At 45.1% G+C, this 12,727-nt stretch overlaps 1 protein-coding gene across 18 annotated transcripts in view; it reads right to left on the bottom strand.

Moving 5' to 3' along the window:
* RIMBP2 (RIMS binding protein 2) overlaps positions 1–12,727 on the bottom strand; it is an 813,871-nt gene that overhangs the window by 244,995 nt on the left and 556,149 nt on the right. For all 18 annotated transcript variants that reach the window (XR_012222753.1, XM_073557052.1, XM_073557055.1 and 15 more), the window contains one exon: positions 12,139–12,189. Coding sequence is in view for 17 of the 18 variants with exons in the window: in XM_073557052.1 (XP_073413153.1) it covers positions 12,139–12,189 (51 nt within the window). In the remaining variant the exon portion in view is untranslated. The remainder of the gene's footprint in view (positions 1–12,138; positions 12,190–12,727) is intronic.

Genomic DNA, 12,727 nt, shown 5'->3' with positions numbered 1-12,727 from the left:
TTGATGACAGCCATCTGTGTATATACACCTAAGGCTGTGTGCACACGCTGAGGATTAGGTGCGGATTCATCCGCGCGGATTTTGTAAAATCCGCAGGTGAAACCGCAGGTCAAAATACCTGCGGTTTTACCTGCGGATTGCTCTGCGGTTTTGCCCTGCGGTTTTTCATCTCCTCAATGGAGGAGATGGCAAACCGCAGGGGAATCCGCAGAAAGAAATGACATGTCAATTCTTTCTGCGGATTGAAAACCGCAGATAATCCGCGCGGAAAATTCCACACCATCTGCATTGCGGTTTTTGATTCCCATAGGGAATCATGCTACTGTACACCGCAGCAAAAACTGCTGCGGGTCCACAGCGGCCAAATCCGCTGCAGAACCGCCTCAAAATCCGCAGCGTGTGCACACAGCCTAACAGGGGAGACAGTATGTGATGACAGCTATCTTTGTATATACACCTAACAGGAGAGGCAGTATGTGATGACAGCTATGTGTGCATATATAACTAACAGGGGAGGCAGTATGTGATGACAGCTATCTCTGTATATACATCTAACAGGGGAGGCAGTATGTGATGACAGCCATCTGTGTATATATAACTAACAGGGGAGGCAATGTGTGATGACAGCTATCAGTCCTAAGGCGAGCTCAGGGAGGCCAGAAACAATCTGTGCATATATAACTAACAGGAGAAGCAGTATGTGATGACAGATATCTGTGCACATATAACTAACAGGGGAGGCAGTATGTGATGACAGCTATCTGTACATATATAACTAACAGGAGAGGCGGTATGTGATGACAGCTATCGCTGTATATACACCTAACAGGAGAGGCGGTATGTGATGACCGATATCTGTACATATATAACTAACAAGAGAGGCGGTATGTGATGACAGATATCTGTGCACATATAACTAACAGGGGAGGCAGTATGTGATGATAGATATCTGTGCATATATAACTAACAGGAGAGGCAGTATGTGATGACAGATATCTGTGCACATATAACTAACAGGGGAGGCGGTATGTGATGACAGATATCTGTGCATATATAACTAACAGGAGAGGCAGTATGTGATGACAGCGATCTGTACATATATAACTAACAGGAGAGGCAGTATGTGATGACAGATATCTGTGCACATATAACTAATAGGGGAGGCAGTATATGATGACAGATATCTGTGCATATATAACAGGAGAGGCAGTATGTGATGACAGCGATCTGTACATATATAACTAACAGGAGAGGCGGTATTTGATGACAGATATCTGTGCACATATAACTAACAAGGGAGGCAGTATGTGATGACAGATATCTGTGTACATATAACTAACAGGGGAGGCAGTATGTGATGACAGATAACTGTGCATATATAACTAACAGGGGAGGCGGTATGTGATGACAGATATGTGTGCATATATAACAGGAGAGGCAGTATGTGATGTCAGATATCTGTGCATATATAACTAACAGGAGAGGCAGTATGTGATGACAGCGATCTGTACATATATAACTAACAGGAGAGGCGGTATGTGATGACAGATATCTGTGCATATATAACTAACAGGGGAGGCAGTATGTGATGACAGATATCTGTGCATATATAACTAACAGGGGAGGCGGTATGTGATGACAGATATCTGTGTACATATAACTAACAGGGGAGGCAGTATGTGATGACAGATATCTGTGCATATATAACTAACAGGAGAGCCAGTATATGATGACAGATATCAGTGCATATATAACTAACAGGAGAGGCAGTACGTGATGACAGCTATCTGTGCATATATAACTAACAGGAGAGGCAGTACGTGATGACAGATATCTGTGCATATATAACAGGGGAGGCAGTATGTGATGACAGCTATCTGTACATATATAACTAACAGGGGAGGCAGTATGTGATGATAGATATCTGTGCATATATAACTAACAGGGGAGGCGGTATGTGATGACAGATATCTGTGCATATATAGCTAACAGGAGAGGCAGTATGTGATGACAGATATCTATGCATATATAACTAATAGGAGAGGCAGTATGTGATGACAGATATCTGTGCATATATAACTAACAGGGGAGGCAGTATGTGATGACAGCTATCTGTGCATATATAACTAACAGGAGAGGCAGTATGTGATGACAGATATATGTGCATATATAACAGGGGAGTCAGTATGTGATGACAGCCATCTGTGTACAGACACCTATCAGGGGAGGCAGTATGTGATGACAGCTATCTGTACATATATAACTAACAGGAGAGGCGGTATGTGATGACAGATTTCTGTGCACATATAACTAACAGGGGAGGCGGTATGTGATGACAAATTTCTGTACATATATAACTAACAGGAGAGGCGGTATGTGATGACAGATATCTGTACATATATAACTAACAGGAGAGGCGGTATGTGATGACAGCTATTTGTACATATATAACTAACAGGGGAGGCAGTATGTGATGACAGCTATTTGTGCATATATAACTAACAGGAGAGGCGGTATGTGATGACAGCTATCTGTACATATATAACTAACAGGGGAGGCAGTATGTGATGACAGCTATCTGTGCATATATAACTAACAGGGGAGGCAGTATGTGATGTCAGATATCTGTGCATATATAACTAACAGGAGAGGCGGTATGTGATGACAGATATCTATGCATATATAACTAATAGGAGAGGCAGTATTTGATGACAGATATCTGTGCATATATAACTAATAGGAGATATCTGTGATGACAGATATCTGTGCATATATAACTATTAGGGGAGGCAGTATGTGATGACAGCTATCTGTGCATATATAACTAACAGGAGAGGCAGTATGTGATGACAGCCATCTGTGTACAGACACCTATCAGGGGAGGCAGTATGTGATGACAGCTATCTGTACATATATAACTAACAGGAGAGGCGGTATTTGATGACAGATATCTGTGCACATATAACTAACAGGGGAGGCAGTATGTGATGACAGATATCTATGCATATATAACTAATAGGAGAGGCGGTATGTGATGACAGCCATCTGTGTACAGACACCTAACAGGGGTGGCGGTATGTGATGACAGATATCTGTGTACATATAACTAACAGGGGAGGCAGTATGTGATGACAGATATCTGTGCATATATAACTAACAGGAGAGCCAGTATATGATGACAGATATCAGTGCATATATAACTAACAGGAGAGGCAGTACGTGATGACAGCTATCTGTGCATATATAACTAACAGGAGAGGCAGTACGTGATGACAGATATCTGTGCATATATAACAGGGGAGGCAGTATGTGATGACAGCTATCTGTACATATATAACTAACAGGGGAGGCAGTATGTGATGATAGATATCTGTGCATATATAACTAACAGGGGAGGCGGTATGTGATGACAGATATCTGTGCATATATAGCTAACAGGAGAGGCAGTATGTGATGACAGATATCTATGCATATATAACTAATAGGAGAGGCAGTATGTGATGACAGATATCTGTGCATATATAACTAACAGGGGAGGCAGTATGTGATGACAGCTATCTGTGCATATATAACTAACAGGAGAGGCAGTATGTGATGACAGATATATGTGCATATATAACAGGGGAGTCAGTATGTGATGACAGCCATCTGTGTACAGACACCTATCAGGGGAGGCAGTATGTGATGACAGCTATCTGTACATATATAACTAACAGGAGAGGCGGTATGTGATGACAGATTTCTGTGCACATATAACTAACAGGGGAGGCGGTATGTGATGACAAATTTCTGTACATATATAACTAACAGGAGAGGCGGTATGTGATGACAGATATCTGTACATATATAACTAACAGGAGAGGCGGTATGTGATGACAGCTATTTGTACATATATAACTAACAGGGGAGGCAGTATGTGATGACAGCTATTTGTGCATATATAACTAACAGGAGAGGCGGTATGTGATGACAGCTATCTGTACATATATAACTAACAGGGGAGGCAGTATGTGATGACAGCTATCTGTGCATATATAACTAACAGGGGAGGCAGTATGTGATGTCAGATATCTGTGCATATATAACTAACAGGAGAGGCGGTATGTGATGACAGATATCTATGCATATATAACTAATAGGAGAGGCAGTATTTGATGACAGATCTGTGCATATATAACTAATAGGAGATATCTGTGATGACAGATATCTGTGCATATATAACTATTAGGGGAGGCAGTATGTGATGACAGCTATCTGTGCATATATAACTAACAGGAGAGGCAGTATGTGATGACAGCCATCTGTGTACAGACACCTATCAGGGGAGGCAGTATGTGATGACAGCTATCTGTACATATATAACTAACAGGAGAGGCGGTATTTGATGACAGATATCTGTGCACATATAACTAACAGGGGAGGCAGTATGTGATGACAGATATCTATGCATATATAACTAATAGGAGAGGCGGTATGTGATGACAGCCATCTGTGTACAGACACCTAACAGGGGTGGCGGTATGTGATGACAGCTATCTGTACATATATAACTAACCGGGGAGGCAGTATGTGATGACAGCTATCTGTGCATATATAACTAACTGGGGAGGCAGTATGTGATGACAGCTATTTGTACATATCTAACTAACAGGAGAGGCAGTATGTGATGACAGCTATCTGTACATATATAACTAACAGGGGAGGCGGTATGTGATGACAGCTATCTGTACATATATAACTAACAGGAGAGGCGGTATGTGATGACAGCTATCTGTACATACATAACTAACAGGGGAGGCGGTATGTGATGACAGCTATTTGTGCATATATAACTAACAGGAGAGGCAGTATGTGATGACAGCTATCTGTACATATATAACTAACAGGGGAGGCGGTATGTGATGACAGCTAATTGTGCAAATATACAGTAACTAACAGGAGAGGCAGTATGTGATGACAGCTATCTGTGCATATATAACTAACAGGGGAGGCAGTGTGTGATGACAGCTATTTGTGCATAAATAACTAACAGGAGAGGCAGTATGTGATGATAGATATCTGTGCATATATAACAGGAGAGGCAGTATGTGATGACAGATATCTGTGCATATATAACTAACAGGGGAGGCAGTATGTGATGACAGCTATCGCTGTATATACACCTAACAGGGGAGGCAGTATGTGATGACAGCTATCTGTGCATATATAACTAACAGGAGAGGCGGTATGTGATGACAGATATCTGTGCACATATAACTAACAGGGGAGTCAGTATGTGATGACAGCTATCTGTACTGTGGCAGGGCTAAGGGTTGTGTAATCGATGGGAGATATGTGCCTCATAAATGGCTGTTCTCTATAATGTAAAGCCTACCAGATATTATTATTGTTGTTGTTTGAAGGACCTGTGGTGAGGTCACAGTCAGGTGACCAGTCAGCTGCTGGGTTCGTGGGTGTGGCTACAGCCTTATAATGTGGCCTGCTCCTGAACCAGGTAGTTGTATGTGGGGAGGACTAAGCCTCCCATGTGTGCTGAGACTCCTGCTCTGAGTCTACAACCACGGACATTTGTGTTTTTGCCTGAGCTAAAGGCTACTTTTGGTGTTATGCTGCCTTGTGCGTTTATGACGTGAATAAACCTCAAGCACTGTTGAAGAACCTGTCTCATATTTGTCTCCCGCTGCACCTAAGCGAGTCACATCCCCACAATTGGTGGTACACGTGCGGGCAGCGGTCCCAGCAGAGACTTGAGACAGTTGCTGCATTTCCTGGGTGAAGTTTGCAGCGGGGCAACAAGCACTGCCGGGAATCATGGAGGACCTGCTGAAACACCTGGTCCAGTCCCAGGCACTGCAGCAGGAAACCAACAAGCTGTTGTTACAGCAGATCCAGCAAGGCAAGCAGGAGCAGCGGCAGCAGTTCCAGCAGAGCCAGCAGGAACAACGGCAGCAGATGCAGCTTCTGGCAACCGCCATCCAGGAGGGCAGGACGAGCGCCCCAACCCCAGGTCGGGCTGATGCCACCGACGTCGAGAAGGCGGTAAGACGCGCCTTACAAAAAATGACCCCTGAGGATGATGTTGAGGCCTTCCTGACGGTGTTTGAAAGGGTGGCTGAGAGGGAAAAACTTCAGCCAGAGCGGTGGGCGGAGGTACTGGCCCCGTACCTAATGGGAGAGCCCCAGAAGGCGTACTTTGACCTGACGGTACAAGATGCCAGAGAGTATCCCAAATTAAAAGCGGAAATTCTCGCCCGCTTGGGGGTAACTATGACTACCAGGGCACAGAGAGTTCATCGTTGGGCCTATCACTGGGACAAACCACCGCGCTCCCAAATGTTTGACCTGGTCCAGAAATGGCTGCAGCCAGAGTCGGCTTCCCCTGCACAGATGGTAGAGCGAGTTGTGATGGATCGGTTTGTGCATTCTCTGCCGAGACCTCTACAGACTTGGGTTGCCCAGGGTGATCCCCAAAATGCTGATGAACTGGTTGGGCTGGTCGAGAGATACCAGGGGATGGAAGGTTCCTTGGGGAAGCAGCCCATTCCGTATTGGGGGTTCCATCAGGGGGCGGAGTCACAAAAAGGGGTGGTGCGTCCAAGGTCAAAAGGGGCGGGGGAGTCGGTGCCCAAGGTCCCCTCGGGTGTTATTTGCTGGAAGTGTCATGAGCCAGGACATATAGCGGCCCGTTGTCCCCAGACCACCGAGCAGATGGACTGCAGCATGGGACGCCGTAGTTCATACTACGCATATCCAGCCTGCAGTGTGAACTCGCTACCTAACAAGGGGCCACAAGCGTGTCTTGTGAAGGTGAACGGTCGAGCAGTAATGGCACTTCTGGACTCCGGGAGCTTGGTGACCCTTGTGAGGGCCAGTTTTCCTCTAAACATACTCCCGGGTAAAAAGATTGGTGTTCGGTGCATACATGGCGATGCAAAGGACTACCCTATGGCTAGGGTGAATATTGAAACGGCGCATGGCACAGAGTCGCATGAAGTTGGCGTTGTTCGAGACTTGTTGCATCCCATAATTATTGGCCAGGATTTCTGTCTGTTTTGGGATCTGTGGGGGATGGGTTCTGAGTGTGCTAGCAAGAGCAGGGAACCAATCCACCCCACTGAGGCATCGCCACCACCAGAGGCAGACGAGTTTCCTTTATGTGTCCTTGTTGGGGATGAAGAGGAAGGGTCCCCTGTACCTGACATCCCGGAGTTAGGGGTGGCCGGGGAGAGTTTTGGGACTGCCCAACATAGGGACCCCACACTAAGGGAAGCCTTTAACAATGTCACCGTCATTAATGGGGTTGCACAAGAGCCGGGAGCAGACACAAGGTTTCCCCATTTTATGTTGAGTGGGGAATTGTTGTACCGGGTCACAAAAATAAGGGAGGAGGTGGCAGAGCAGTTAATAGTACCAGCCCCCTATAGACGAAAAGTGTTGGACATGGCCCATTCACACATCTTGGGGGGACACCTGGGGGTGGAAAAAACCCAGGAACGGATTGTACAGAGGTTCTATTGGCCTGGGTGTCACCGGGAAATAGTAAACTATTGCAGGTCCTGCCCGACATGTCAGTTAACTGCCCCCACATCTCATTTTCGGAACCCTCTTGTGCCACTGCCCATTATTGAGGTGCCATTTGAGAGAATTGCCATGGACTTGGTCGGTCCCTTAGTTAAATCAGCTCGGGGCCATCAGTATATATTAGTCATCCTGGACTATGCCACACGCTATCCTGAGGCCATTCCCCTGACAAACTCCTCCGCGAAGAGTATAGCCCGCGAGCTGGTCCATGTGTTTTCCCGGACGGGTTTGCCAAAGGAGATCCTGACCGACCAGGGGACACCTTTTATGAGCAAGGTGATGAGAGAATTGTGCAGAGTCTTGCAAATTTCCCAGTTAAGGACTTCAGTGTACCATCCGCAGTCAGATGGCCTTGTTGAGAGGTTTAACAAGACACTGAAGAGCATGCTGAGAAAAGTCATAGAGGAAGATGGTAGAGACTGGGATTGTCTCTTACCGTATTTACTGTTTTCTATCCGTGAAGTTCCCCAGGCCTTCACGGGGTTCTCCCCCTTCGAGCTTCTGTACGGCCGGCATCCGCGAGGTCTCCTAGATATAGCCAAGGAAACCTGGGAAGCCGAAGTCACGCCCCACAGAAGCGTCATTGAGCATGTGGCACTGATGCAGCAGAGGGTTGCGAAGGTGATGCTCATTGTTAAAGAACATCTCCGCCAGGCAAAAAAAGGCTCAGGCCAGGGTCTACAACCGGTCAGCCAGAGTGAGGCAGTTCAATCCGGGAGACCGAGTTCTCATGCTAATCCCGACGGTGGAAAGTAAGTTCTTGGCCAAGTGGCAAGGGCCATATGAGGTGGTGGAGAAGCTGGGAGACGTAAACTACAAGATCCACCAACCCGGAAGACGGAAGCCATACCAGGTTTACCATGTTAACCTTATCAAGCCATGGCAAGATAGAGAGCCAGCGGTAACTCCGTGCTTGCTGGGCAACCTAGAAGGGGAGGTTGGAGCCGTTACCATAGCGGAGACTCTGTCGAAGGCCCAGAAACAGCAGTGCCGGGAGTTACTCCAGAAAAACCGCGACCTGTTCTCAGAGTTGCCGGGGTACACGAAGGTGGTGGAGCACGAAATTCTGACCGAGCCACATGTACGGGTGAACGTGAAACCCTATCGTATTCCTGAAGCCCGGCGAGAGGTAATCTCCAAGGAGGTGCAGCGTATGTTGAAGCTCGGGGTCATTGAGGAATCCAAGAGTGGCTGGTCGAGCCCGATTGTCCTGGTCCCAAAACCTGATGGTGAATGGAGGTTCTGCAACAATTACCGAAAGCTGAATGAGGTCTCCAAGTTTGACGCTTATCCCATGCCACGCGTTGATGAGCTCATCGAGAGACTTGGACCGGCCAGATACATAACCACTTTGGATCTGACAAAGGGATATTGGCAGATTCCCATGGCACAGGAAGCCAAGGAGAAGACGGCATTCTCCACACCAGACGGGTGCTTCCAGTATGTCCGGATGCCGTTTGGCCTACAGGGAGCTCCAGCAACCTTCCAGAGGGCGATGGATAGAATCCTTGCGCCTCATAAGCTATATGCTGCCACATATCTAGATGATATCGTCATCTTTACCCCGGACTGGGAGACTCACCTGGAGAAGGTCCAAGCAGTGTTTGATGCTCTAAGAGAGGCGGGGTTTACAATAAACCCAAAGAAGTGTGCCTTGGGGAGAGAAGAAGCCAAGTACCTCGGATATGTAGTGGGGTGTGGCGAGATCAAACCCCAAATCAATAAAGTGGAAGCAATTCAAACATGGCCGAGACCGCTGTCAAAGAAGCAAGTTAAAGCCTTCCTGGGGATTGTGGGATATTACAGGAGGTTCATCCCAAACTTCGCCACAATGGCTGCACCTCTAACTGATCTGCTTAAAGGGACAAAGTCAGTGATGGTCAGCTGGTCCAAAGAAGCAGAGTCCGCCTTCCAAGAAATGAAGGGAGCTCTTTGTAAGCAACCCGTTTTGGTGGCCCCAGACTTTAAACGTGAATTTGTCCTCCAGACAGATGCCTCAGATGTCGGGGTAGGAGCTGTCCTTTCCCAAGAGATACGTGGGGAGGAGCATCCTGTTCTCTACTTGAGTAGGAAGTTGACTTCTTGTGAGAGAAATTACTCAGTTGTAGAGAAGGAGTGTTTGGCCATAAAATGGGCAGTGGACACATTACGGTACTACCTGGTGGGACGGAAGTTTAGGTTAATATCTGACCATGCCCCACTCAGGTGGATGAGGGAAACAAAGGGCAAGAATGCTAGGGTCACCCGCTGGTTCTTAGCCCTACAAGACTTCAGCTTCCATGTAGAGCATAGGGCCGGGAAGCTACATGGGAATGCCGATGCCCTCTCCAGAATCCCTTGCCTGGTAGGTGAAAGTGCCAAGCCCTACAGCTTTAGGCAGAGCGGGGAGGTATGTGGCAGGGCTAAGGGTTGTGTAATCGATGGGAGATATGTGCCTCATAAATGGCTGGTCTCTATAATGTAAAGCCTACCAGATATTATTATTGTTGTTGTTTGAAGGACCTGTGGTGAGGTCACAGTCAGGTGACCAGTCAGCTGCTGGGTTCGTGGGTGTGGCTACAGCCTTATAATGTGGCCTGCTCCTGAACCAGGTAGTTGTATGTGGGGAGGACTAAGCCTCCCATGTGTGCTGAGACTCCTGCTCTGAGTCTACAACCACGGACATTTGTGTTTTTGCCTGAGCTAAAGGCTACTTTTGGTGTTATGCTGCCTTGTGCGTTTATGACGTGAATAAACCGCAAGCACTGTTGAAGAACCTGTCTCATATTTGTCTCCCGCTGCACCTAAGCGAGTCACATCCCTACAGTACATATATAACTAACTGGAGAGGCGGTATGTGATGACAGCTATCTGTGCACATATAACTAACAGGAGAGGCAGTATGTGATGACACATATCTGTGCATATATAACTAACAGGGGAGGCAGTATGTGATGACACATATCTGTGCATATATAACTAACAGGAGAGGCAGTATGTGATGACAGCCATCTGTGTATGTACACCTAACAGGGGAGGCAGTATGTGATGACAGCTATCTGTGCATATATAACTAACAGGGGAGGCAGTATGTGATGACAGCTATATGTGTATATACACCTAACAGGAGAGGCAGTATGTGATGACAGCTATCTGTGTATATGCACCTAACAGGGGAGAATATACACACATAGATAGGAGTACAGAAAACCTGTTAAAAATATAAAATATTTTATTAAATTAATATCACAATATCATATTCAAAAAATAATTAAATAAACCAAAGAATAAAAAAGTGAAAGACACGAACATTACAAGGTCTAAAGCACATGCAAATCATTTACGGACCAGGAAATTAACCCCTAATGGACACCCATAAGTATAACACTATTCAAGTCCCACAATAAAATGGCAACAATATAAAAAAACCATCCAATGGATAAATAAACAGAAGCTGCCACTGATAAAACTCTTGTATTTGGGACACAAAAAGTGACTATAGATCAATAAAGTGTCATAGTGCCATCAGAGTGCATCTTACCCATATAAGTCCATATGTGCAAAGAGACAATGTAGCCCCAAAGTGCGTTTTACGTGGGCTTCCTCAGGGTGCCGTTTTTTGTTTAACCTAACAGGGGAGGCAGTATGTGATGACAGCTATCTGTGTATATACACCTAACATGAGAGGCGGTATGTGATGACAGATATCTGTGTATACACCTAACAGGGGAGGCGGTATGTGATGACAGCTATCTGTGTATATACACCTAACAGGGGAGGCGGTATGTGATGACAGCTATCTGTGTATATACACCTAACAGGGGAGGCAGTATGTGATGACAGCCATCTGTGTGTGTATATACCTAACAGGGGAGGCAGTATGTGATGACAACCATCTATGTATATATACCTAACAGGGGAGGTAGCCAATCACTGATTAGAATCACCCCCTTTTCGGCTAAGCCCAAAATGAGTTGGAGCTTCAATTAATAAAACACAGGTTGTACTGACTTTTTTTCCCCCAGAAATCTATATTGCAATATCTTCAGCTCTTTCCCATCTAGAACTTGATGGCCGTAAATTGCACAGCTGACAGGTTCCCCCCAATAGTAGACATTGAAAATACACAACTCTCAATTCACTATTATGCCTATGTATTTGTAGTTGCGCGATATACATACAGAACAAGAAATGCCAAGAATATAAATGAATATATAATTTATTGGAATTATTGTTATCACTGTTAGGAAGTTGAATATCTGTCTATAATATATATATTATAACATGGTGCTAAATAAATAATTAGTACTTCATGATATACAGACAGCATGTGTACCCTATGATAAAACTATGGGACTGAACATTTTCTCAGTTATCAATCGATATTTTAGTTCAGGATGAGGAATTTTGCCTATAGGACAGAGTCTGGTGAAATTTCACATTTTTTCCTGATCTCTTCCTGGGTGGAAAAGTAAAAACAGCTGGCACTCATGGCATTAGAATATTAAAAATACTGTCCAACAATAACAGATATAGAGCTAAGGCGCCCACTAAAATAGTCTTTCCATTATTACTCACCTCTAGTAGCTGAACTGCACCTTCATGTTCTTTCTTGGCTTCGACCTGGGCCTTCAGAAAAAGAAAAAAGTCGAACATTGGCGTCTTTCAGCAACGAACAAATCACAGGAATCCTAATATGTGACTTCTTATTACCAATTTCAGCATGCAAGTGTACAACAGCAAATTACTAACTTGTAGGGGAGAGTAATCTCTGTTCAGAACTGCACAGAACAGGTCAGGTGTTAGAACATCTGTCATACCTTCCTCAAAGATAAGAACAGTCATTTCTTCCCCAGACAGTACAGATATAAAGCACTTATTGTCCTATACCAATAAAGCAGTATAAGAAATATCAGATTAAAAATCTCTGCACCATTTATCAACACAAGCAAAATCAATGGCCGTCTCGGCTCACCGTTGCATGGAAACAGAATGAGAATTAGTTTACTTTGTCTTTGACCAATATTTAGCTCCATTAAAAAGCTTTCAACCTTGATAAACAACTAAATGGAGTTTGAAATTGCCCATAGCATGTTGGGCGACTATTATACAACCTGCGCCACATGCCAAATTGTACATTTGATGCAGCATTTACAATACTCTTCAA

This window comes from Dendrobates tinctorius, unplaced genomic scaffold, assembly GCF_039654945.1.
Source record: "Dendrobates tinctorius isolate UK_male_01 unplaced genomic scaffold, ASM3965494v1 ptg000243l, whole genome shotgun sequence".
NCBI lineage: Eukaryota > Metazoa > Chordata > Amphibia > Anura > Dendrobatidae > Dendrobates > Dendrobates tinctorius.
This window is presented reverse-complemented; position numbering and strand designations above follow the sequence as displayed.